This window comes from Equus przewalskii, chromosome 1 (assembly GCF_037783145.1).
Source record: "Equus przewalskii isolate Varuska chromosome 1, EquPr2, whole genome shotgun sequence".
NCBI lineage: Eukaryota > Metazoa > Chordata > Mammalia > Perissodactyla > Equidae > Equus > Equus przewalskii.
Genome location: NC_091831.1, coordinates 80436878 through 80462657, shown reverse-complemented (window position 1 = coordinate 80462657; position 25780 = coordinate 80436878). Strand labels below are relative to the sequence as shown.

Sequence of the window (25780 nt, the reverse complement as noted above, 5' to 3'; positions counted from 1 at the left end):
CTAAAGACCCCAAATGAGAAGGATGGAGGCCTCACCTCCCTCAAAGTGAGATCAGGGAGAGTCCACTTTACCTGAGGCTGCGGGGAGGCCATAGTCAGCAACCTCTCTCTTCTCTACCAAGAGATGGGGCCCCCCAGTCAGAGCACACAGTTCTTCAGAGGGAGGAAACTCAGGGATCTCCCCAGGGAAAGAGAGAGAAGCTCCACTGAGCAGGGATCAAGGGAGAGTAGAGAGCAGGAAGGACTAAGCAGAAGGGTTCCTGCCCAGGGATTGGGTCTTGTACAGGGAGAGCCCCCAGGGCCCCAGGCCAGCCATCCCAGCCAACATGGCAAGCCCCAGTCATGGGGGTGACACTGCCCCCTGAGCTCAGTGAGGTCTCAAGGCCTAGGGGATTGGATCTGGAGGAATTCTGGACCCCTGAGCTCCAGGGGGGAGCAGTGTGGGTGCAGAGTCCAAAGACAGAGACCGCAGTTCTAGTCCCTGCTCAGCCTCCTTCCAGCTGGGCGGCCCCAGGCAAGGCTCTGAGTCTCAGTGACCCCGTCTTTAAAACGGAGAAAGTAAATGGTGCGGTTTAATGTGTTGTCAGGAGAATTAGTTGAGAAATGCCTGTGCAATTCTTGCCTGGTGCCTGGAGCACAGTAAGAGCCACACGGAACGACAATCACGTTGGTGGCCATCTATCCGGTATATCTGTTTTTTCCTTGGTTGATTTTGGTGTCACCCTTGAGAAACAGATGCTAAATCCAAGGTCATGAAGATTTGTGCCTATGTTTTCTTCCATGAGTTGTGTAGTTTTAGCTCTTAAATTGAGGTCTTTGATCCATTTTGGGTTAATTTCTTAATATTATTTTAGGTAAGGACCCCCCTTCATCCCATCATTTAGAATTTTGGGTCTGCGTGTGTAGTGAGGGACATCTTCCAGTCAGGGCATAGTTGTTACTTGTAGGGAATTTTCATTAGAGTCCAAAGAAACTGAAGAAGGAAAGCCAATAAATAATCCTTAAATAAATTCTCTAAGCTTAGAAAACACGTTCTGAAGAGGATTAATTTGTAAACTGTTGACTTATGTGGGGCTGTGTCATTGTCATGGGCAGCCACGCACCGCCCTCTGGTGGCCACGTGAGAAATGGCAGGAATGCTGCAGGGTCTCCAGTTCTGTAAGCAAAAGAAGCCATATGCAAACTTTGACATCTTCACAGAATTGCAGGTATCTCAAAATAAATTCTGTAAAATTCATATTTTGGGGATGCCTTCTAGTGGAAACCATTGTCTTGTCATTTCACACTATGAAAAAATAGGCCTCTTCCAAGGGCAGTATTTCAGGACACCTGAAGTTGAGCACCTGAGTCAGGCCCTGGGTTCCAGGACAGAAAGCAGAGACGAGGTCGCTGCCTCCCAGGATGCACAGGGGGTGGAGTGGGAAAGTGTGAGGAATGACATCTACATCACAGCTCTGTGTGTCCAGTTTAACCAAAATAGTATATCATGACAATGCGTATTTGTGGAACTCTGATTATAATGACAATAAAACAGTTTAGAAAATTTTAAAACTATCACTCAATATATCTGTACACTTTCATCTAAATTAGGTGCAGTCATCCTACATTCCCACTTACCTTTTCACTTAATAGGAGCACTTAATCTATGTCATTAAATGTTTTTGAAAACATGATTTTAATGGCTGCTTATTATTCCTTACTATCTTGCACATAAATTACATGAGTTTCAGTTACACTGAAATATATTGCCCAAAAAAGTTCTTAATTTTATCCTAAAGCTTGCCTTTTAAATTTATCTTAATGAGAATTCTTCTGAAGAGCTAAAATTCTTAAGAAAAGTAAGTTCATTAGAATCTTTCTTCCTTTCAATTGTTATGTCTTATTGTAAATTACTTCTAAGGACTTTCTGACTTTCAGAATATATTTGCATTTAACTGTGATTTTTTGTTGAGATGACATTTTAAATTTAGAGTTTAAGAATGTCAAGAAGGATCCTGGTGAACATAGCTGCAAAAAATCCTCAACAGAATATTACCAAACCAAATTCAACAACACATGAAAAGGGTCATACACCATAATCAAGCGGGATTTCTTCCAGGTATGAAGGATGGCTCAACATCTGCAAATCAATCAACGTAATGCACTACTTTAATGAAATGAAGGATAAAAATCATATGATCATCCCAACAGAGGCAGAAAAAGCATTTGACAAAATCCAACATCCCTATATGATAAATCTTCTCTACCAAGTGGTCATACAGGGAAAGAACCTCAACATAATCAAGCCCACATATGACAAGCCCACAGCTAACATCATATTCTGAGGAAAAGCTGAAAGCTTTTACTCTAAGATCAGAAATAAGACAAGGATGCCCATTCTCACCATTTTTATTCAACATAATATTGGAAGTCTTAGCCTGAGCAATTAGGCAAGAAAAGAAATCACAAAGGAAGAAGTAAAACTGTCACTATTTGCAGATGACATGATACTATATATAGAGACCCCAAAGACTCCACAAACAACCTGTTAGAACTAGTAAAATTCAGGACCGTTTCAGGATACAAAATCAATATCTATAATCTGTTGTGTTTCTATGCACTAAAAACAAACTATCAAAAAGAGAAATTAAGAAAACAATTCCATTTATAATTGCATCAAAAAGAATAAAATACCTAAGAATAAATCTAACCAAGGAGGTGAAAGACCTGTACACTGAAAGCTATAAGTCACTTATGAAAGGAATTGAAGACGACAAAAATAAATGGAAAGAGATCTCATGCTCATGAATTCAAAGAATTGATATTGTTAAAATGTCCCTATTACCCAAAGCAATTACAGACTCAGTGTAATCCCTATCAGATTTCCAACGGCATTTTCCACAGAAGTAGAATAAACAATCCTAAAATTTGTATGGAAGCACAAAGGTCCCTGAATAGCCAAAGCAATCTTGAGAAAGAAGAATAAAGCTGGAGGCATCGCATTTCTTGATTCTAAGCTATATTACAAAGCTATAGTAATCAAAACAGTATGGTATTGGCATAAAAACAGGCACATACATCAATGGAACAGAATAGAGAGCCCAGAAATAAATCTACACATATACAGTCAATTAATTTACAACTAAAGAGCCAAGACTATACAATGGAGAAAGGACAGTCTCTTCAATAAATGGTGCTGGGAAAACTGGACAACCACATGCAAAAGAAATAAATTGGACTCCTATTTTACACCATACACAAAAATGAACCCAAAATGGATTAAAGACTTGAACATAAGACCCTGAAACCATAAAAGTCCTAGAAGAAAACATAGATGGTAAGCTCCTTGACAGCAGTCTTGGCACTGATTTTTTGAATTTGACAACAAAAGCAAAGGCAACAAAAGCAAAAATAAACAAGTGGGACTATTTCAAACTAAAAAGCTTCTGTACAGCAAAGGAAACCATCAAAAAAATGAAAAGGCAATGTACCAAATGTAAGAAAATATTTGCAAACTACGTATCTGATAAGGGCTTAATATCCAAAATGTATAAAAACTCATGCAACTCAATAACACAAAAACAATCTGATTTAAAAATGGGCAGAGGATCTGAATAGACATTTTTCCAAAGAATATGTACAATGGCCAACAGGTACATGAACAGGTGCTAAACATCACTGATCATCCGGGAAATGCAAATCAAAATCACAATGAGATATCACCTCACACCCGTTAGAATGGCTATCATCAAAAAGACAAGAGATAACGAGTGTTGGTGAGAATGTGGAGAAAAGGGAACCCATGTGCACTGTTTGTGAGAATGTAAATTGGTGCAGCCACTATGGAAAACAGTATGGAGGTTCCTCAAAAAATTAAAAATAGAACTACCATATGATCCAGTAATTCTTCTCTGGGTATTTAGCCAAAGGAAACAAAAACTCTAACGTGAAAAAATATCTGCACCCCCACGTTCACTGCAGTATTATTCACAACAGCCAAGACATGGAAACAACCTAAGTGTTCATCTGTGGATGAACAGATAAAGAAAACATGGTGTAATATATATTCACCCCACAGGGAATATTATTCAGCCATTAAAAAGAAGGAAATCTTGCTATTAACGACAAGATAGATGGATTTTGAGGGCATTATGCTAATTGAAATAAGTCAGAAAGAGAAAAACAAAAACCACATGATCTCACATGTAGGTGGAAACTAAAAAAAGTGAAAAACAAAAACTGAGCTCATAGATACAGAAATATATTGGTAGTTGCCATAGGTGGGATATAGGGGTTTGGGAGGGTGGGTGAAATAGGTGAAGGGGGTCACAAGGTATAAACTAATAAAAAAAGGAAATGTCAAGAAGGAAATTGGACAATAAATATGACTTCACTATATAAAGTCTAGCTTCCTATAATTCAAGAACCTTAGTTAATGTATTCTACCGCGTTCAACTCTCCTGACCAACCAGAATTGCTGGATATGACTTGGTAGTGTTTTTTTAAAATGAGTTGTTTATTTAGTACTTCTTATTGATAAGTACAGAATGCTCGGATTCCAAAATGTGTTAGTCTTTAAATTTTTTTTACAGCTTTTTGAAGTATAATTATGTAAGTAAAAACTCTGTAGATTTAAACTGTATAATTTCATGAGTCTTGAGATATGTACGGACCCCTAAACCATCACTGTAATTAAGGTAATGTACATACATCTACTGCTCTGAAATTATTTTTCTTGCTTTTTCTGTAATCCGTTGCTAGCTTGCTGTATAACTTCTGTTTGTCCCTCCAGGTTCACCCCTCACTCAGGGAGCAGGTCTTCTAGACAATGAAAGAATTGCTTGACTTTGCTGATCTTTTTTGGCAGGAGCCCCAAATAGAGGTAGGTTTACATACAGATTTAAAAATAGCCAGAATAGAAAGCTCCAAGGACCTTCCTGGAAGGGAGAGACTACACCGAAAGCTTACAGGACCGTGCCAATCTGTGCTGGCAAAGCCTGGGCAGCGTGGGTGGGAATGAGTTCTAAGAGTGGTGGACCAAAGGGATAAGATGAAGGTCTTGACCAGACTGATTTCCTTGACATGAATGTCCTCACTCAGTATTTGGGATTTAAAATATTGCCTTGACCACCTGCAAGTGGTGTTGATGTTCTGGACCCTACATTGGGTCCAAATGGTCAAAATCCTGGCATATCCCTGGTACACTGTTGAGGAGGGCAGGAAGGAGTCAGGAGGCATCAGGAAATGGGAATGTTGGCACAGATCTATGAATGATATTCAATCTGCTTAGTCATCTCTAATCATGCTTGAGGGAGAAGAGTTCACAGCCTTCATGAAAGAATTCAAAAAGGCATTGCTGTAGGAGGCACTAGCATCCTTGATGAGCTCAGTGGGGGCACTGTCCTTCGCTGCAGGAGATGATGGCAGGGGATCATGAAGGCTGGAGGAACAGACGGCTCAACAAGCAGAGACAAGGTATGTGTGATTCACACAGTAAGCCACAAGGACAGAACGGTAATTAGAGAATGTGACCCACGGCAATATGTAGTGATGGATAATGATCATATGTGCCTAGAAATGAAATTGTTGGGCAGCCTTCAAGAAAAATCCAGATACAGTAGTTGCTACAGTGAGGAGTCATGGTCTCTTCCCTGGGTACCAGGCTCTAATCAGGTGTTGGACTCTAAGCCCCTAGACTGAGGGGGAGACTGGAGCCCTTTGGGAAATGACCTGTCTGAGATGTACGCCATGCTTCTCCTCCTCAGCTCTCCCCAATGTTCCCAAAGTGGCAGTCACTTACCAGTGTGACCATACCCTGGTAAAAGGGAAATGCATTTTCTGGGGACTTTTATATACTGGTTTGGAACATATGCTGATTTCTAAAGATCAGAAGGGCTGCATGCCCCATTGGCTGGAGTGGGAGCTTTTGGAGGTCTGGGGATAGAAGGAGCTTTGGCCCACATTTTAGTTTGTTCACTGGGACCAGGGACCCATCCTGTCCTTATTTCCCTGGTTCCAGAATATATAAGGGGAATAGATATAGTTAGCAGCTGCTGGAGTTCCCATTTTGGTTTCCTGAACCAAGGAGTGAAGATTATTAGGGGAAAGGGACCAAACAGAAGTTCTTGGCACTGCCCCTTCCCTCAGCGTAAACCCCAGGCAACACAACACCCATGGGGGAGACTGGGGAGGTTAGCAATCTCGTCAAACCCTGGAGAGATGCATGGTGGGAAATTCCTACCATTGCTCACTTCACTAGCCTCCTTGGCTACTATAAAAGCCAGGGGGTCATGGAGCCTGACAGGAGATTTTGACAAATTTAATCAGATGAAGATCGCAACTGTACATTTGATTCCATATGTGGTTTCTCTACAAGAAAAGTCCCTCAGTTGCCTGATGGCACAGAGAATCAATCCACTGCTGGGGGCAGCCAATGACTTCATCAATGTTCCCTGGAATCAAAAATAGTACATAACCAAGCATACGATAATATTGTTGATAACACGAAGATAGATGTGAAGAGAAAGTATCTTCTCTGTTCTGATTATCTTTTGTGTAACCGAATATCAAAAAGTACAAAAATGTTAGAACTAGAAACCAAACTGGAGATAAGCAGTTTTTTAGCTCAAGGGAAAATTAGCTCATTTAGGAATCTGGTGAAAAATATGGACTCTTTTCCTAGAAAAATGAGTAGGGGCCATATACAGTCCTACCAGCATTGCTAGTTAGTCATCCCTGATCCAGCTTAACCAGTAGGATTGTGAATGACAATCAGAGAATCTTACCTGCAGGATTCTCACAGAACGGACTTCCTTAGAGCCCGCTGAGTGGGCAGAAACAAATCCTGGGTGGATGGGGATTTGGAGACTGGTGCCCCTAGGGCAGGCATGCAGACCATCTCCAGTGGCTCCCTGTGACTGTCCTTTCCCCTACGTGATGGAAGATGCTCCAAGGTATTTCCCACTCTGCATCATTCATGCCCAAAGCCATGTGACTTGTCAGCAAAGGCCCCTGCCCAAGGGGTTGCTGGAGCCTCAGGTCCCCCTTACTCCAATCTCCCTAGATGTATGAGTCCCAAATAAAATCGGGGTCCAAGGGTCTTGCTTGATTTTACAGTAAATCTAAAGCCCTCCTCAAAGCTCAGCTGGGCTCTCCTTCCAGGACCCTGGGACAGGCTGAGTAATCATGAAGCCTTCTGGATTTGGGAAGATCCAGGACAGTTAACGTTCTGCCTGGATATTCCTTCTGGTGTATCAGAGTGTGCTTGTCATGGTCCTGCTTGGACTTGGGGTGGAAGGCTCCTTCCGACTCAGAGCAAACCCCCTACAGCATCTCTAGAAAGGAAGGAGGGAGTCCCCCAGACCCCTTCCAACCCATGTTTCCTTTGGGCAATCCAGGGGAGAAGCGGGCTGGACTAACAGCAGGGACAGGAGACTCAATGCAGGAATTGGGTCCCGGGCAATTGACACCCTCACAAAGCCATTGGAATGGATTCCACGGGTTGCGAGAGCCTCTCCAGCTTTCCCGTGCTGCTTTCTCATCAAAGCAAGAAGGCCTCATGGATGCCAACGACCGCCCTCTCCTCGGGGGTCCATCTTTGGAATGCTTGTACAACCCTAGGTAGGGGCAGAGCCCTTCCAGAAGCTAACTGAACTTACATCTTTCATCAGTCCTGGAGACTGGCCACTCAGGCCAAATATAATTTGATTTAGAAAATGATATGGATCAGGGATATTTTTAGACACTGAATCCTAAGCTGGTGTATTTTTACACCCAGTCACGCTTAGTTCCTAACCGTCTCAAGATTACCCATCCCCTCTGCCACCTTAATTCCAAGATACTCACTGTTTCATGGGAGGTGTGTCAGCTTTTGCTACATAACAAACCACCTCCAACTTAAGGGCTTTAAACAACAGCAGGTTGTTTCTCACCAGTCTGTGGTTGGCATTTGACGTCAGGCTCAGATGACTGTCCTGTTCTGGGGGTGCTGCATGGTTCCACCTGAGCTTGCCCAGATGTCTGGGCCTGGGCTGGATGGCTCCTGACAGCCGAGGTGACTGGTGCCTCTCTCCCTGTGGTTCCTCTCCCAGCAGAATGGCAGTCAGGGCTTGTGGACACAGTGCCGGAAGGGTTCTCAGGGCGAGAGCAGAAGTTCCGAGGTGTCCAGAGCTGAGCCAGGGACTCAGACATCTCCCTTCTTCAGCACTGTCCTGATCCAAACAACTCCCAGGCCAGCCCAGACTTAGAGGGGAAAACGACTCCCCTCCCACTGGAGTGGCTGCAAAGAATCTGTGGCCATGTTTGTAATCACTTTAGAAGGACAGAACCCAACCAAGGGTTCAGAACTGAGTTTCAAAATAGATTTTTAAGTCCACGGTGAGGTAACAGTCCGAAGGCAAATCCACTGAACTGGTTGAGAGAAAAAGAATTTTCTCCAAATCTCCCAAACTGATATTTTACATGTCTAAAGCCAAATCTAGCATAAGAAGGTTACTGAGTGCCCTCTATAAATCCAAAAGTCAGAGGGAAGGAATGTATGAAATTGGAAACGCTTGTGGTGATGGGGCGGGGGCAGGGGGAGTTGGGAAAAGCTGAAGATGAGGATCACAGTTCCATGTGTGGGGTCATCGCCCACCGCCCCTCACCCCCGACACACACGCTCAATCCTCTTGCTCGAACCTGTAGAGGGAGAGCAATAGACAAACTCCAGGTGTTTGCAGGGGACGCTGACAACAGAGTGCCTTGTGCTCGAGGTCCTGTTGGCATCTGTAGGGGAGACAGCTACCCAGGGCAGCCCACGTGAGCGCAGGGGACCTAGACAAGAATAGCAGCAGGCTGCTCCGGCGGAGGGGGGCCTGCGAGCCCACCCAGTTTCCATGTCCCTCAGCCTCTATATATCACATGGAAATCAACCAAGAGTTCCCACAGCTCCAGGAGGGGACAGAGCAGCATGCAAGTCAGGATGTCTAGTCACAAACAACAGTTGCTAGATTAAGCAGAAAAACCATTTTCTAAAGGATATTAGGGACCTGACAGTTTCAAGGGGAGCCAGAGATCCAGGCTCAGAAAGAACAAAGCCAGAAACGATACTTGACCCCTCATGAGGCTGCTTTAGAGAAACGCCATTGTCACTGCCGATGGCAAAGACCTTGTTCCTCAGCCGGCATGCTAGAGCTCACACAGGATACCAATGAGGGGACCCCAGAAGCTTGCCATAAGGACCTCCACCACATAACGCCTCCACCATCACTTTGCACACACGACGCACAAAATGAGTTCCTTGTCTCCCGCTTCTCCACATCACTCGCTCTGAGTCAGTCTTGCACGAGGGCACCTGAGGAGCAGAGCCACAGTCGTGTTGCCGGGGCAGCCAGGAAGATGGGGAACGAGTCCTGCTTCCAACCCTGGGTAATGGACATACAAAATGGGAAACTCTCTAGTTGGAAGAACAAGGTTCAGATCATGCCGGGCGGCCCAAACATGACAATTTCCACCATAGAGGAGGGTGGGGGCTGAGAATTAAGAGTTGCCCTTTCTCCCAGGGCATTGCCCGGAGCAGGCAGGAGATGGCGCAGCAGAGGCTGCAGAGATGAGAGCCCAGCTGGGCCGGGCAGGCAACTGAGTGTCAGAGAGACCCGGAGGGAGCTGTGCACAGCATCCACCACTGCCCCTAACGAGGACGAGACAGCAGATCATCCTGGCATGAGGTGACACTGCAGGGAGAGAAGTGTCACAGGGTCAGCAGAGGGAAGCCGGGATATTTATCTGCCTTCCACGCTGAGTTTTTAAAGGGTGAAACCCCTTCTCAGGGATGCAAAAGCAATTCCAACAGTGTGACCACAGGCCAGAAGGGCAGTGGCCTAGAGTTTATTTGGGGAGATTAGGCCTTGCAAGAAACTATATTTCACAGTCAAGCCAGGAAAAAAGCCTGGGGATGAGAGAAGCCGTGGGCACCCTGAGCAGCCCTGGGAAATGGGAAGGGAACCAGCAGGTAGTCCATGAGTCCATGTGTCTCCAAGTTGGAGTCTCTCTGGGGTCAGACAACTAAGGCCAAAGACTGGGTAGGGGGCAGGGGCAGATTTGGGCTGGGTGCCTGGAGAAGCCCTCTCACCCCGATGTGGTGCTTATGCACAGCTCATTCCCACCAACGAGAAGCTGGGCTCCCCTCGGGGAGGAGGAGTGGACAGCGGGATGGTGGAACACGGGGTGCCCCAGGGAAGGACAGGCCCCAGGGGAAGGAGAGGAGGTCTCACCTGGTACCCAGGTGCCCACGTGAACTTGGGAGGTGGTGGATGGAACACCAGCTCTCCCCTTCCAGGAAATGGGGTGGCACTAGGGCACCACTCCCGAACCTCCTCTGCAAGGACACCGGCTTCCTGGGGGTGAAACACAGGGAGAGGGAGGCAGAGCCCACCCAGAACGAAGACGGCCTTGCTCACTTTGAGCTTCAAGCTGGACTTTTAAACATCAATGGTGAGACTTTGGAAGGTTGGCCCTTCAAGACAGGGCACAGCATCTCCTCAGAACCCACAAAATGGGCTTTTTAAAAGTCCAGATCAAAGCTTGGAGGAGCAACTGGAGAGTTAATCATAAAGCAAATTACCAAGGGTAATTACCAAATTACCAATAACAGTTTATAACACAAGGGCCATCACCACCTTAGAAAGAAAGCCCTCTAGGGCCGGAGAGAGGAGCCCAATCCTGGAGAGGCCAGGAGACTTGGGGACCTCTGGTCTGGTCCTGGCACCACAGGAGGATTGCAGCTACTGTGGAGCGGGGCTGGCTGGCCAGAGGCCTGAGCCCATGTGCTACCATGGAGAAAGGGGAAGTGGCAGAGACACTGAAGATGGTGTTCACCCTAAGAGGATTCAGCTTTGGCCTTGGGAGTGACTGAGACAATAATACTTAAAACCGAAAACTTATGCAACTGGACTGAACACTCTGCAAAGGGGACAGGATAACCTGCGCTCTGGGCAGTCTGAGGGCTCAGGGGCCACAGGGAAGAAGGTACCAGAAGAGAGGGGATTCCATTTCTGCACACATGAGATGCAGTGTGTGAATTTGGAGCCCCCCTGTCCCCACTACCTTCTGCAGAAGCTGTCATTTCTCACCCCTGAGGGAGCAGAGCCCCTTCGAACACACCGTGAGTGACACTGGGACACAGAGGTCAGGTATGAGGGAGGCGGCTAGGAGAGCCACACTGAGGGAATGAACCTTCCCAGGATCCAGAGGGACTCAGAACCTCAGAGAGGAGGACAGGGCATCCAATGGGCCAGGCCTCCTTTCTGCGTCTCTGTCCCACTGTCTGACCACACGCTTGACGTCACCCTTTCACAGGCATCTCAAACGTAAAAAGAAATCCAACCAGGTAAGCCTTTAGGGTTACAAGGAAGAAAGTATAAAAAGGCATATAGAGATGTCTCCCCACCACCTCTGTCCCTCATAGACTCCATCCACCCCCAGAAGAGGGAACCTTCTTACTACTCCTTGTGGAGTTTCCAAGATTCTTATGCAGCTATAAATACAATTTTTTCCCCTTTCTCCATAAATGATAGCATACTCTGCACACCACGCTGCACCTTGACCTTTCAATCGAACAGCATACTCCAGGGCCCCAGGGCCCTCCCATGTCCTTGTCTAGCGTTTCCTCCTCCTGTTCTGTGCCTGCATGCTATTCCATTCCATAATTAGCTGTGCTATATATATATATATATATATATATATATATATATAATTTTTTTTTTTTTTTTGAGGAAGATTAGCCCTGAGCTAACTATTGCCAATCCCCCTCTTTTTGCTGAGGAAGACTGGCCCTAAGCTAACATCCATGCCCATCTTCCTCTACTTTACATGTGGGATGCCTACCACAGCATGGCTTGCCAAGTGGTGCCATGTCCGCACCTGGGATCCAAACAGGCGAACCCCGGGCCACAGAGAAGCGGAACCTGCGCACTTAACCGCTGCCCCACTGGCCGGCCCCAGCTGTGCTGTAATTTTTTGATCATTCTCCCTAACAGTGGGCACTGAGTGCTTTTCACCTTTTTTTCCAAAGTAAACAATGGTGCCATGAAATGAATAGGCATGTACATCTTTCACTTTTCTGGGGTGCAGGTTTATCTGCAGGATGTTACTAGAAGGAAATGACTGGGTGAGAGAGTCTGTGCTTTTGTAATTTTGATGGATATTAATAAACTGCTCTCCAAAAAGGTGATACTAGTTTACACTCCCACCAGCAATGAGGAGGGGATTTTCATCCCAACATATTTAAAATGTTGAACTTTTCTTCCAGGTTGCCCCTCATCCGTTCATTTGCTCAGGTCTGAGCAGAAAGCCACATCCTAGCGCCCAGACAGGAAGCCCCGGCAGTAATTCTCCTAAGAGCTTCCTCTCTTCTCGCCTCTCTTCTACCACCCGGGGCCCTCTCACCACCTGCGCAGGCCTCCTGACTCACCTTCCCGGGTATCTTCCTCCACCTGCTAACCCATTCTCCACACAGCAGGCGGTGGGCGCAACCATCATCCGCCGCCTGGGCGCAGGCGCATTATCCGCCTTGCGCAGGCGCGGAAAACAGAACCCTTCACGTGAGAGGGTCACGGCTGTTTCGCACACCTGCCGAAACCTGGTGATGAGTCTGCTCTGCCATAATGTCCGAGCCCGCTTGAGTCCTGGGACAAAGTCACTACACCAGGCGAAGATTGAGAGAATTTATTCTTGGGTTTTGCCCTGAGGCATCACAGACCCACCCAGGCAAGAGCCTCGCATCTCCCTGCCCTGCCGGGCAAGCACTCCCAGGCCTGCTCAGGCCCCTACTCTAAAGAAACAGAGTGTTTCCGCTGTGGGTCCAAGGGTACAGAGGAGAGAGAGAGAAAGGACTGGAAGCCTCAATTAATTCAGAATTCACTTTAGTGGGTTATTAGGCTAGGGGGAGGAAATTACAGCTAAAATGATGAATGGTCCCTGTGGGACTCGCAGGGCTCAAAGTCACCCATGCCTCTAGGCTGGTGACAAGCAGGCAGGGCTTATGACACGAAGAGCACCCTGTTCCTGTGAGCAAACTCATGGGCCTTGCACTCTGAGGTGTTCAGAGTGTCTCCCAGCGTGTGTGAGGGGCTGCCAGGCCTCCAAACAGTGGGCTGAAGTTCCTCTAACCATCTTGCATCCTGAGAAGAAGCAAAGGTTTGGAAAATTAAACTGAGAGCCTCAAGAATGGTATCTGCTTTTCTGAGGCCTTGGTTCAGCGTGCATCCTGCAAATGTGTGTCTGGCCTCTACTTCCCCCGGGGTGAGCTGGGGTCGGGCATGGAGGCGCTAGGATCAGCCCTGAGTCCAGGGCAAAAAGGTCTGCAGGAAAGGTCAGCACAGAGCGCCCTGGGCCCTGCCCTGGGGTCATGGCACTTCCCAAGGGACTGGACTTAGAGGGGATCGTGAAGGCTGACAGGTGGTGCCACCTGAGCACAGCATCCTTCCTGCAGACCTTTGCAGGGACAGACAGGCACGCTCAGGCAGGACCCAGCAGCAGTCCTGGTCTCCCGCACTGGACAACAATCCTGGAGAGCAGGGAGGCAAGATGCACACCAGTTGGCTAAAGAATTGCTGAACACTTTTAGTGTATTTCCAACTTGGAGGCATTTTTGCTTTAGTCACAAATGACAGTGCAGTTCTCTGATTACCTAGTGACCAAAATAGACTTTAAATAAAAAGACTGATTCTTCCGGTCCAAAGGAGAGACCAAGGTAGAAGGACAGGACTCCTGTCCGGAGAGGTGTTTGTGATGGGCACGGAATAAGGACAGTAATTTCTGGAGCTTGGAGAGGGTCCAGCATTAAGTAAACCCTTTACGACTCTCAACAATGTTGAATTTCACTTCCCAGTTGCTTGAGCGTTTGAAGGAGAAATTCACAGAAATCTGGGCTGGTGGGCATTTCCCTGACCCAAGTGTCACCTGAGATGGATGGCCCTCACATTGTCCCACCTGTCTCCATAGCTTTCTGACGGGGCAGTGGGACACAGGATGCTGGCAGCTCCACTATTTCTAGCAGAGAATCATTCCAGAATCCTTTATTGTGTGGACAGACATAACAAGAGAGCCTTTATAAGTGGCAGGAAATGAGCCTCAGAAGGGCACTGGACAGACAGGACAGGGGACAGACAGGACAGGGATGGGAGGACTCAGGAGCTCTTGACTGCACGTGCCAGACTCTACAGGCTGGTTTTTCCCAGAACCCCATGGCAGCCTGGGAGGCCCCATTGTCCTGACTTGCACTGCAAAAACAGGCTCAGACGGGCCCCACCCAGGGTCACCCCCTGCAAACCTGGGCGTTCAACCCGGATGTCTCCGACTCTGATGTCTGCACATTCTCTGTAAAACAATACACGAGATCCACTGGACAGAAAGTGCGTGGAACTAAGTGAACTTTTCTGGGAACTGGGAGGTCATGTAAAAACTCACATCACAAGCTTTTAACTGCACCCATTAACTCAAGACCCCTTGACTCCAAAAGCCAACATTGGCTAGTTAGAGAATCACAAAGAAATCATCATAAAGTGCTTAGAAAACCAGGGGCTTCCCGCAGTGGCTGTCAGTTTTAATAAATGCTTCCATTTTCTGGACTTCATTTCTTCTCAAATGTGGTACCCGCTTGGCAGAGTTTTACAGGGCAAGAAATTTTATTAATGTGATGTCTGTTTTTGCAAATGTTTCCCAAGACCAGCTGTCAGGAATGTTGGAGAAGAGAGGCATGTGGGCCCTGGAGAAGAATCGAATGTTCTCTGTGTGTTCGCTCATGCCAAGGATCAGAGTCACCAAACTCCAGCTGGATGCAAAACTCTGCAATTCTCTGATTTAAGATCACACAGTGCTCTCTCCCCACAGCAAAACAAGCGCTGCCTGCCACCTCCTGGACCAGTTTGCTATCTTGCTGTCTTTCCCCAGAAAGCAATCCTCTCTCTCCCACTGGGACTCCCCCAGTGCATTAAGCAGAGGCTGCTGCCTCTGCCCGGAATTGGCCCAGCCTCACAGCTCTCTTTGAGTCTGCAGGAGCTCCTGGCAGGGCCCAGGGCTCTCCCTACAATTTGCCATCAGGGCGTGCCCCATTTCAGTCTAACAGGGAGGTTCCCAGGCAAACAGGTAGGGAGCAAGGGCCATTCAGCCCAGGTGCCCCTGAGCTGGTTCCTTCTTGACTGGCACACACATCTCACTTCTTCCCACCCATCGCCAACCTGAGCCAGCTGGGCGGCCAGGGAGCAGCTATGCCTTACCTCCATCCGGCCCCAGGGCCCCAGGAGCACCCGACTCCCAAGGACGCCCGTATCACTCATTCCTCAGGCCAGAGCTTCGAGCAGCTAAGGCAGGAGAGCCTGCAGAAGGGCACCCTGTTTGAGGATGCAGACTTCCCAGCCAACAGCTCCTCTCTCTTCTACAGTGAGAGGCCCCAGATCCCCTTCGTGTGGAAACGGCCGGGGGTGAGTGTGGCGAGGAGGGATGGGGGTGGCAGGCAGAGGTGTGGCTCGGTGGTGGGGGAGACTAGCAAGGAAAGCTGGTGCTAGGGAGCTGCCCTGGGAGTCTGCCTGCACTCTGCCACCAGTCCTCTGACTTCCACCGAGGCCGGCCCAATTCAGAGAGGGTCTTGTCAGTAGGTGGTGAGTAAGAGTCAAAGCTTTATCCAGGACAAGTCTTGGGCAGGACGTTCCACCAGAGCCCAAGGGCAAACATGCAGAGACGGGTGGGAGACAGTCCCCCATCCTCTCCAAGGGGCTTACGCTGCCATGATGCATGGAACGTGCTAGTAGCTTCTGACCCAGATCCCAGGCTGCGCAGTGTGGGTGGATGCTCACTCAGCATGCGTGCAGCACAGATGTGATGGACAGAATGCAGGTGAAGCAGGGGTTCTCTCCCTGAACCACGCATCTCCCTTCCTGGAGGGGAGCCAGCATCCGCACCGCCCCACCCCAGCAGTCTGGAGGTGACGGTCCCTGGGGGCACCAGCTGGAGCCTGGGGCAAGGAGTCAATATTTGCCATGCTGGGTTAGTCAGGGCTCCGCCTCTGCCTGCCGCTGGCTCTCTTTCCCTTTGGGTGGAAACTGGCCTGGGAGCGGTTCCTGTGGGGACATGTTGCTGTAGGCAAGACGGAGAGTACAGAGGGCTGGACCTAAAGGTGGGCCTCTGAGTGCTATTTTGCCACCCTGCCGCTAATTTGTCCTGTGACTATGGCCATGTCACTTAACTTCCCCAAGCCTCAGTCTCCTCGGCTGTAAAGTGGAACAATAATGAGCAATGTAGATGCAATGTCTGGCACACAGAAATCAGCGAATGACAGCTATTGTTGTATTACTATTACTGGTGTCATCGTCATCATTAGCTCTGAATCTCTTCTTACTTATGAGCCGCACAGAGTTCACTGTATCTTCCTGCTCTCTACCTCCTACGTGAAAAGAATGCCTATGTTTTAAATATATAACTTCTCTATTTAAAAACAGACAAACAAACACAAAAACCTCTGGGCTCTTTGGGGCCAGGCCCAGAGTACACAGAAGCTGTTGTTTCTGCAGTGGAAAGGTCTTTATTGCTGTTTCCTGTTGTAGGCCCTGTGTGGTTGTGTGCGTGTGTGTCTGCATGTGCCCGGGTGCACGCGCGCCTACGTACCATCCTGCCCTGGTTCATGTGTAAGCTGCTTCTGGGTCTCTGGTATTTTCCTAAGTCTGAGAAGGTTATTGTGGAATGGCTAAGCCTTTCTTCTGAGAAATTCCAGTAGCTTCCTTCCCTCCTAACTTGTCTCCCTGCCTCCAGTCTTAGCCTGTCCTGTCCCTCCACTGCCTCCAGGGGTCCCGCCATCCCCTCCTCAGTGCCCTCGTGGGCTCAGCATTGCCTAGGAATGAAGAGGGTTCCCCAGCAGCCCCATCCTGTGTGCAGCCTTACGCCGCACCCCCTGCCGCCCCGGCAGCCCGTGCTATCCTCATGGCCAGACTCCACAGCATCTTCGTCCCCTCCTGCCTGCACACTCCGACGGTCTGGGAACCCCTCTGCTTGGGAAACTTGGACTCATGCCCTGTGGACCCCCCATGAAGCCTTCTTTATTCCCCGAGCACACTCCGTGTTCTTTATTTCAGCACTTAAGCCCTTTTAATATGGTGATCTGCGTAGCTGCCCTGTCCCTCCTTAGAGCCAGGGTCTCCTGTGAGGCAGGCGCTTGTTTATCCCATACCCCACTGTGCCCTCAGCCTCATCCACCATCCGGCACCTTCAAAACCCTGATAACAGCCAACAGTCACTATGGCCAGGGCAACATCTGCTGTTGACCAAGACTATCTCACTTAATCCCCTAAAACCCTAAGAGCTGGGCATTATTATCATCCCCATTCTACCAATGGAGAAACTGGAGCCTGGATGTTAACGTCATGCAGCTAATACAGAGTGGTGCCAGGGCGCTGGCCACCACGCTCACCCATAAATTGCTTCCTGATGGAGTAGGAAGCACCCCTCATTGCCCTGAAAGCCAAATGTGGTGTCAGCAGACACCGGGCTATTCTGTGAGCCCGCCTGGGCCAGCCCTCTGCTGCCCTCTGCCTCTGTTCCTTCAGGCAGGAGACAGCACATCCACCCACCCTGAGAATAAAGCACGTACAGCTGGCTGACCTTCTCTCTGGACCCCAGACAAAGAGTAGTCTGCAGGACGTTTATCAGTTTATCAGGGGTGCTTAGGATCTACGCCATGGAAGGGAAGGGAGCAGAACTGGGCGGGAGGGGCCACTGGGTTGTGGTATGGCCCCATGAAGCCCTCAGTCAAGTGCAGGGGTGCTCTGGACCTGGGCGGCCCCTCAGAGTCGTCCCACGTTGGGGTGACAGCCCACCTGTGTCTGTACCCCTTGTTGATCAGCCACTGGATGCGGATACCCCCTAGAAGCATGACCTGGGAAGAGGGAGCTCTTTCACACTCCCAGACATGGGAACAAGCCTTCCTCCCTGATGGGGGATCCAGCAGCACACCATGGAGACTCAGTTTTCTCTTCCACAAAACAGGGGGATAATGCTGCCTCCCTTACAGGGCTGTTGTGAGGAACCACAGTGTGAACACATGTCGAGCCCATAGGAGAAAGCCTGGCCCGTAATTAATAAGTGTCAGTCATTGTGATTTCTACTGCTGTCGTTGTAACAGAACATCATCATCTCTCCATTCCTGGAGGGTGCCCCACCTTCACTGTCTACACTGCCATCCCCAGGCTTAAGGAGTAATTCTGCAGCCTACAACTCACCTTCTTTTTGCCAAAGTTGGAGTTTTTCCAAGATGAAAGCTTGAGGCGCAGAGGCCAGGGTGGAGAACGTCTTTGTTCCCACTCCCGGAGGTCTCCCTCTTGGAACGGGGCCCACCGGGATCCCCCAGGGATTCCAGAGTCCCAGATCTCAGCTCTAGGAGATGGTCATCTTCACTCTTGATCCCCTCTCAGTGTTGCCCCAAATGATGAGTGAGGCCTCCATCCACAGACCAAGGTCCCTGATACACTCGGGCCCCTCTGCTCTCTGCTGAGGGTTGAACAATCATTTCTTTATCTTAACTCAGGTCTACTGTGTTGCTGTCCTTCCTGTGGTTTCGTTTTTAGAATCTGTTCTGCCCTTTGCTTTGTCTGCGCCTGAGATTGCCCCCTCCGTCCTCATTCCCAGAAACACACCTCTGTTTCCTGCTCACGGGGGCTGGGGGCTTTGCGCTGTATCTTACAGATTTCTGGGAGACCAGGAGCAAGGGGCTTGGGGTGCAGGATGGAGGTCCAAAGTCCATGGTTTGGGGGCAGGCGGGAGGCAGCAGGGAAATGATAAGAGGTGCCAGTGTCCCTCCAGAAGGCCTCTGTGGCTTGGGTGCTGTTTGCATTTCTGCTCAGACTTAGGTGGTACACGTTCTGTCAGCAAGTGCTGAGCTGCCCAGCGGGACCACGGGGCGGGGTGCCCTGTGCAGCACCACCTTCTTGTCAAACACAGCTGTGCTTGGGGGCAGGGGGTGGAGCTCAAGAGCAGCTGCAATCAGAAAAGTGGACATCAGAGGTGGCGGGCAGCCAGCCTTGCCCTCCAGGGAGCCCAGGGCAAGGAGTGCACTGTGGGAGATGACCTGGGGGCCTGGGGTGGGGTTAGTGTGACGGGCTCAACTTGGAGAGAAGGTGAGATCACCCCCGGTGGGCGTGGTCTGAACCAGGCCTTGTGAAAGGGCTGCGTGTCTGAGTGAGGAGGAGCGGGTCTTGGGTGGGGGGTCTCCCAGCCTAATGGGAGACAGCCACAGCACAGTCCAGCCGAGGGCCTGCCTCCCTGAGCCTGCAGCCAGATTCCCTCCGCTCACAAGGGCTTCCTTTTGGCCTTTTTTCTCTCCATCTCCCTGTCTGCCTCATCCATCTGCTTTCTTCCATACAATTCCCTCCCCAACTTCTCAGCCTAAACCCAGGACACCTCCCTCCTCAAGATTTTTCTACCTCTCCAGTGTGGGCTGACAGCCCCCTGCAGCCTGCCCATACCTTGGCATGTGGCCCAGATCCCTGCACAACAGGCTTGCAGCTCCCTGTGTGGGTCCACCCGCCCCCCAGAGGCCATCAGCTGCTCTGGAACACCCCTGTGTCTCCACGTGCCTCCCCAGCACTGGGCACACAGTGGGGATCAGCACACAGCTGTCGATCGTAGGGCCCAGCCTCTCCAACTTTGTCAGAAATGCAGCTTTTCTCTTTTTAAATTAATTACTTAAATCACTTAATTAATTAAAAGTCTGTGTGTTTGGCTGAACTGAGCCCCTGATGATGTACAAGGTGAACAGAACAGGCCGTGGAGACAAACATCCCAGGATGCCCAGGCCTCCATCCTCCAGGAAAACCACCTAGTGGTGCCAGGGTCCTCCTCCCTCCAGGGCTCTCCAGGTCCCCAAGTTGCAGTCCAGGTTCACTTCAGGTTTGTTCCTGTCACAGGACTGTAGTTTCAGATAACCCTCGTCCTCAAGCCCCCAAACAGCATTTCACATGATCAAACACACCTATGGGTCCCACACATGTATGCAGGACTCTCAGGCACAAATGCAAGGAACCCAGAGTACACACACAACCTACACATATGGAACATACACATGGTCACATGTGTACCACATGCCTACACAAGTCACATATGTGTGGCACAGGTGGGACCCACATCTGTCAGCATGCGCTGCTACAAGGCACACGGGGATTTACCCCTCGCCCACAGCACAGCCGCCTTTCAGCGCCCACATACACACAACCCCCTGTGACTGGTGCACGTCTGCACTGACTCACAGAATCGCTAGACAGTCACACATCTGAGGATTTCACCAGTTTGTACCTGATGGCTAATTTGTGTTCACTTGGTGAGAATTTCTCAGTTTTCTTCTTTTCTGTTTTTCTCCATCAGTCCACAGTTTGGTGCAATTTGATGAAATTCTCCTGGACAGGAACAACCAATTGTAAGGCTGGAGCTGGGAGGTGGTGACAGCCGCAGGCGCAGTTGGTGCTGTTGGGGCGCCAGGCCAAAAGGTGGAGGAGGGGAGGACAGCCAGGGTGGGAAGGAGGGTCCTCCACACCTCCCCTCCAGGGGAACTGGCATCTAGCACGGCCTACTGGGCAGGGATCTGCCAGCCTTTGGGGTCATTCTATATCTGCGTTAGGAATGAGTAACAAGGGCAGTGGGAGCATTGCTTGTTAGGGCCCTGGAGCAACTCCCTTGATAGGTGCTGGGCCGCGCAGGGGGTGCTGTGGGGTCTCCTGGGGTGCCCTGTGGGGCAGGGGCTCCAATGCACATTCTGCAAGAACCCCAAAATATCTGAGCTGGAGGAGGGTGGTCTGCGTCTTATGAGACAGGTGGGGACAAAGCCCGACAACGTTAGATGACCTGCCCAGGCTCCCTCTGCTGATGGGCAAGGGCTACTGCTGGGGCCACTAACACTTTCCTGGTTTGCACCTTCCCACTGGCCCAGCTCTGAGCCACCTGCAAACAGCCTTCGGAGCCGAGGTGAAGGAGGAGAGAGAGCATGGTGGGAGAGAGTCTGCACCAGCAAGCCAGGAGACTGGCACAGAGGAGCCGCCTCCCTCACCTCCAGCTGCCTTGCTGCCATATTGGAGATGCGGGTGATCTAATGGCAATAAGACACCAAAGGCTACCTGGAGCGGAGGGCAGGGATGGGAGGGGCTGGCATTCAGGATGTCGGTTGAGCCTGTGCCAGGCCTGGGTTTGTGGTGCACTTCTGTCTCCAGCTGGTTTCTGGAACCAGGTGGGAAAGTCCCTCACTCTTCTGCTTCAGATCCTGTTGGAATGATCGAGCATCTGCTGTGTGCCAGAACTTCCTCCCCATCTCATGATTCGCTCGTTCCTCTCCCTGGACCTTCACATGACTCCTTGCTCAACTGCCTGCTTCCCTGAGAGGCCCTCCCTGAGCAGCCCAGTTAACGTGGCCCCCGTCCCGCACTGTCACTCTCTGTCCTGGCACGCACCGCTCCTGAACTTCTGTGTCTGTTCACTTGTTTATGGTCTGTCCCCTAGTCACTCGGCAGAGACTTTTTCTCTCTTGTTCTTCTCTGCAGTCTGTGCAGGAATGGAGCCTGGTGCCTCAAAAAAATGGAAGGAATATGTGACTTTTACATAATTGCTTTCAAACACTTTCTTGTTAATGTTTTATGCATATTCCTCCATATTATATGTATTAATATATATTAATGATTATATTATATACAATAATATGTATGATTATGTGTAATATATAATAAATATAATACACTTTGGTTAAATTATATGACAGCTATATGCACATATCTCTCACTATATAGTATGGATATACAAAAAATTTTTACTTCAATGCATATTTTAAAAAAGAAAGAAGCTGAGTGGCCCAAGTAGGGATTTGTGTCTCATCCTAGGCAGGAGTCTGTGGTGTATGTGGTACCTCATTTTATGATGAAGGATTTGAAGCCCACAGAGGCACAATGCTCATAGTCGGGAGCCGAGATTTGAACCCGCAGCCCCTGGCTCCTGGCCCTGGGCCTGAGCGGTGATGGGACTCCTCAGTGCGCGGCTGAGGTCCCACTTTGCAGCCAGGCAAGGTGGGAGTCTATTTGGCTGGGGGACGGTGCTGAGGGGCTGCCCAGAAGGTAGGACCACCCCCAGGGCTGTGATCTCCCAGAGACAGGCCCAGAGACAGGTTTGTGGGGTACAGAGCGACAGCCACCTTTGACCTCCTCATGTCCCTCCACAGGAACAAAATCAAACAGGAAAAAAGCCCTCTGCTCCAAGAAAGGAGTGTGTCCCTGAGCCCGCTCCATCAGGCTGGCCCACTACTACGTGGCTGGCCTCACTTTAACAATGTTCTCATTCTTCCAGGAAATAGTGGAAAACCCAGAATTCATCCTTGGAGGGGCCACCAGGACTGATATCTGCCAGGGGGAGCTTGGTAAGTGTGAGCAGACAGAGCATGGAGAGAGGGGGTTGAGCAGACCTCCCCATGGGAGCCATCGGGATGGGGCCTCTGAGCTGCTGCCACAGCAAGAGCAGCATGGGGGTCCCTGGAAACCCATGGGGCACATGGGGGGACATCACTGCTATCACCCTCTGCTGCCTCCTTCCCACCCTCCGGCCCAGTCTGCCCATCAGCTCCCCCCTGGATGGAGCCCAGTGACTCCGAGCCCCTCATGCTCTTGTTCCCCTGGGGGTGGAAGTGCCTGTGATCTGGGGCTCACAGCCCAGGAGTTTGCAGAGAGCGGAGAGACCCAGCAGTGCTGGTCTGGCTCTCTTGCTCCACAACAGTAGCTTGTACTCGCATACATTAACTCGGTCACCTGCTAGTCACTCTCCTAAGCACGCATCACCTCAGTTCATCTTCCCAACCACCCTCCAGATCTTACAGATGAGAAACCAAAGTGGAGGGGGGCCATAACTGCTCCAAAGTCTCGAGAGTGATGGATAGGCAGAGTCAGGATCTGGATTGCTCTTAACTATTATGCCACACTGCCTCCCAGGGGCTCATACTTTGGGGGAGCCCCCCCGGAGCAACTCAGTCTCCTTCCTTCAGTTGACCTGAGAGTGCCCCCAAGCCAGCAAAATTGGGTCCTGCATTTCATGATTTAGTCCTAAATTGGGCTGCATTTACTTTATTCTGTCTATGAAATAAAAGAGGGAGAGACCTAAAAAAGAATACCAGTAGAATCAGCCAAAGACAGCAAACCACTGCAAGCTTGTGAGACGCCAACTTTCTTCGGGCTGAGGTTACCCATGGTCAAAGTGGACCACACTGGAACCTCCATGCTGGGTGACCGAGCTGTCCTAAACACAGAACTGGGATGTCCCAAACCTAGAGTGATGATAGTTGAGAAACGGAGAGATGGAGAGATACAGAGATGATAGAATTACACATTCTAGATATAATTTAGACTTTTCAAAAAAAAAATTGTATCCGGATTGATCTTCATTTACTGAGGTTAAGCCTTCCCTAGGAGGTTCTCCCGGCTCTGTCCAACATCTCCCCTCTCGTTTCTCCCCCTTACTCTTCCTCTGCCTCCCGTCCCACTGCCCCCACATCCCTGCATTACTATTCAGTAGAAAATCGTCGTATGGGCTCTTTGTTTTTCAGTTTTGGTCTGTCACGTTGGTATAAACACATATTTGGAATTACAGCCTTACGTTTAACATTAGTTGGTGGTTGATTATAACTATTACTTCGTAGCAGTTTTATGGCATCCAAATACTGTACCTATGTAAATGTCATGAAGAATAACAATAAAATGGACAGCTGTGAGCCTGCCACCCAAAATAAGAGCTAGAACACCACCAACACCATCGCCCATGCTGCCCTTCTAGCACCCCCTTGCGTGCTACAGTCCATCCAGCTGTAGCCCCAACATCCCTTTGGGGATACCCCGTCTTGGGCACAGAGCTGGGGTGGCCAATCTTACCCATCGGCAGAGGCCCCACAGAGATAAAGCAATCCTGTTTTGTTGTTGAGTTTCTTCCTTTGTTTTAAGTTGCATAAATGACATCGATTTCTAAATCTCGTGTTTCAAAAGTTGAGAGCATTCCTGGCTGAAGAGACATGAGGTGTTACACTCTCAGGCCAGGAAAAGAAACATATTTTTGTATATTGGGCAAAGTTATAACTTGGAGAAGAGGGTGGAGGAGGTCGGCCCACAACAGGGGGTCGCTTCATTGGACTCTGGCCCACCCTGGCCACCCTCGAGCTGAAAGCAGGGACTGCCACCCGAGAGGTGCTCAGTAAAGTTTGCTGAAAAAATGGTCCTGAAATCCTCCAGCCTGTGTCCCCTCCTGTCAGAATCTCCCCGAGGCTGGAACTGAGGCTACCCAAGACCAGCTGATGCTTTAGAAACCAGCGGCCTGCCCTCTGCTGGCGACACCCTAGGGAAAGCCAGAGGCAGAGCGACTCTCAAGCAGCTTTCCTGACACTAGGTCCTCTGTGAGTCTTCTTGCCTGTGTACAACAACCAGAAAGGGGTCAGTGACATGACCCAAGTCCAGTGGGACGTGGTACTCTCCAGAGATGTGAACGCCGAGAAAGCCAAACTGAGTGTGATGGGGTCACGAGTTCCAACGACAGTGGTGTTCTCTACTGAAAACAAATAGATGTGGGATAAAACTGGTCCTGTCAGTTAGATGGGTACTTCCAGATATCTGCTGTCACACATTTCATAAGCAGTCTAAAAGGCTGCTAAGCTGTACCAGGGGTTCGTTCCCTTCTCAAGGAGAGCAAACGAATACATCTGGGAGTCTGGTATGACACAGGTAACATACTCCTTGGTGTTTGACTTCACTCTTGAGCTTTCCTTTAGATGTGTGTTAAGGTGAAGACACTGGAGAAATCAGTAGGTTATCCAACAAATCTTGAAAATGCGAGATAACTGAAAGCAAATGCCCATGGAGCTACCATTATCTATAACTAAACTGAGTCTGGGCTGAGGAGGGGGCTCAGTCCCAGAAATGTGCTCTCCAGGCACCACAGGGGGCTCTTTCTGAGGCCCCCCAAGTGCCACAGACCTGCTTGGGCTGCATCTGTGAAATGTCAGCTCACCCGGCCCACGCTGACACTGCCTTGGGCCTCTGGAAGGAAGTTGCTGGAATTCCACAGAGCTGATGCATAATGGAGCGTGGGTCTGTAACCCAAGTAAGCATATCCTATAATGTTGCCAAGACAATGACAGCTGTTTATGATAAACTAGGCGGGGGAAGAGCCGGGAAGGGAGGCTGAGGGAGGACAGAGGTATTTGTTGGTATTTTGTCCATGTTTTTAAATGCAGAAAAGATGTGGCCACATCTGGAACGCCACACAGCTCCTTCTGGCACAGAGTAGTCCCATTTCCTGTGAAGTAGCCATGGAAACTGTGATTCATGGCTTTCATTTTGCAGGCGACTGCTGGCTGTTGGCTGCCATTGCCTCCCTGACGCTGAATGAGAAAGCGCTGGCCAGAGTGGTCCCCCAGGACCAAGGCTTCGGCCCCGGTTATGCTGGGATATTCCATTTCCAGGTGAGAGGGAGCGTGGCCAGCGGACTCACCTCCCTGGGGCCCAAAGTGATGCACGCATGGACCTCTTTAGCTTCCTGGTGACCCTGGGAGGGATGTGAGCCTGTTTGTGCAAGAGCCCCGCACCCCACAGCGCCCCCACCTGCTCTGTCGTGGGGTAACCTCTACATGCCCGAGAAGGGCAGAGTGGGCGTCTGTGGCAAATCCTTTCAGAAAGCGTACAGTGAAATTGAAGGGCCACCTTGCAAATCTGGAGGTCCATTTGTTAAGGGTTTTAGCATTTGGAATTTCTTGTGCTTTAAGCATAAATGGC

The 25780-nt window shown here is 49.6% G+C and overlaps 1 protein-coding gene across 2 annotated transcripts in view; it reads left to right on the top strand.

The window, feature by feature from the left end:
• Positions 1-15074: 15074 nt before the first annotated feature.
• Positions 15075-25780, top strand: part of CAPN9 (calpain 9) — a 46174-nt gene continuing 35468 nt past the window's right edge. For both annotated transcript variants that reach the window (XM_008526742.2, XM_070569090.1), the window contains exons 1-3: positions 15075-15439; positions 22323-22392; positions 25352-25470. In XM_008526742.2, coding sequence (XP_008524964.2) covers positions 15227-15439; positions 22323-22392; positions 25352-25470 — 402 coding nt within the window. In that variant the 5' untranslated portion in view covers positions 15075-15226. The remainder of the gene's footprint in view (positions 15440-22322; positions 22393-25351; positions 25471-25780) is intronic.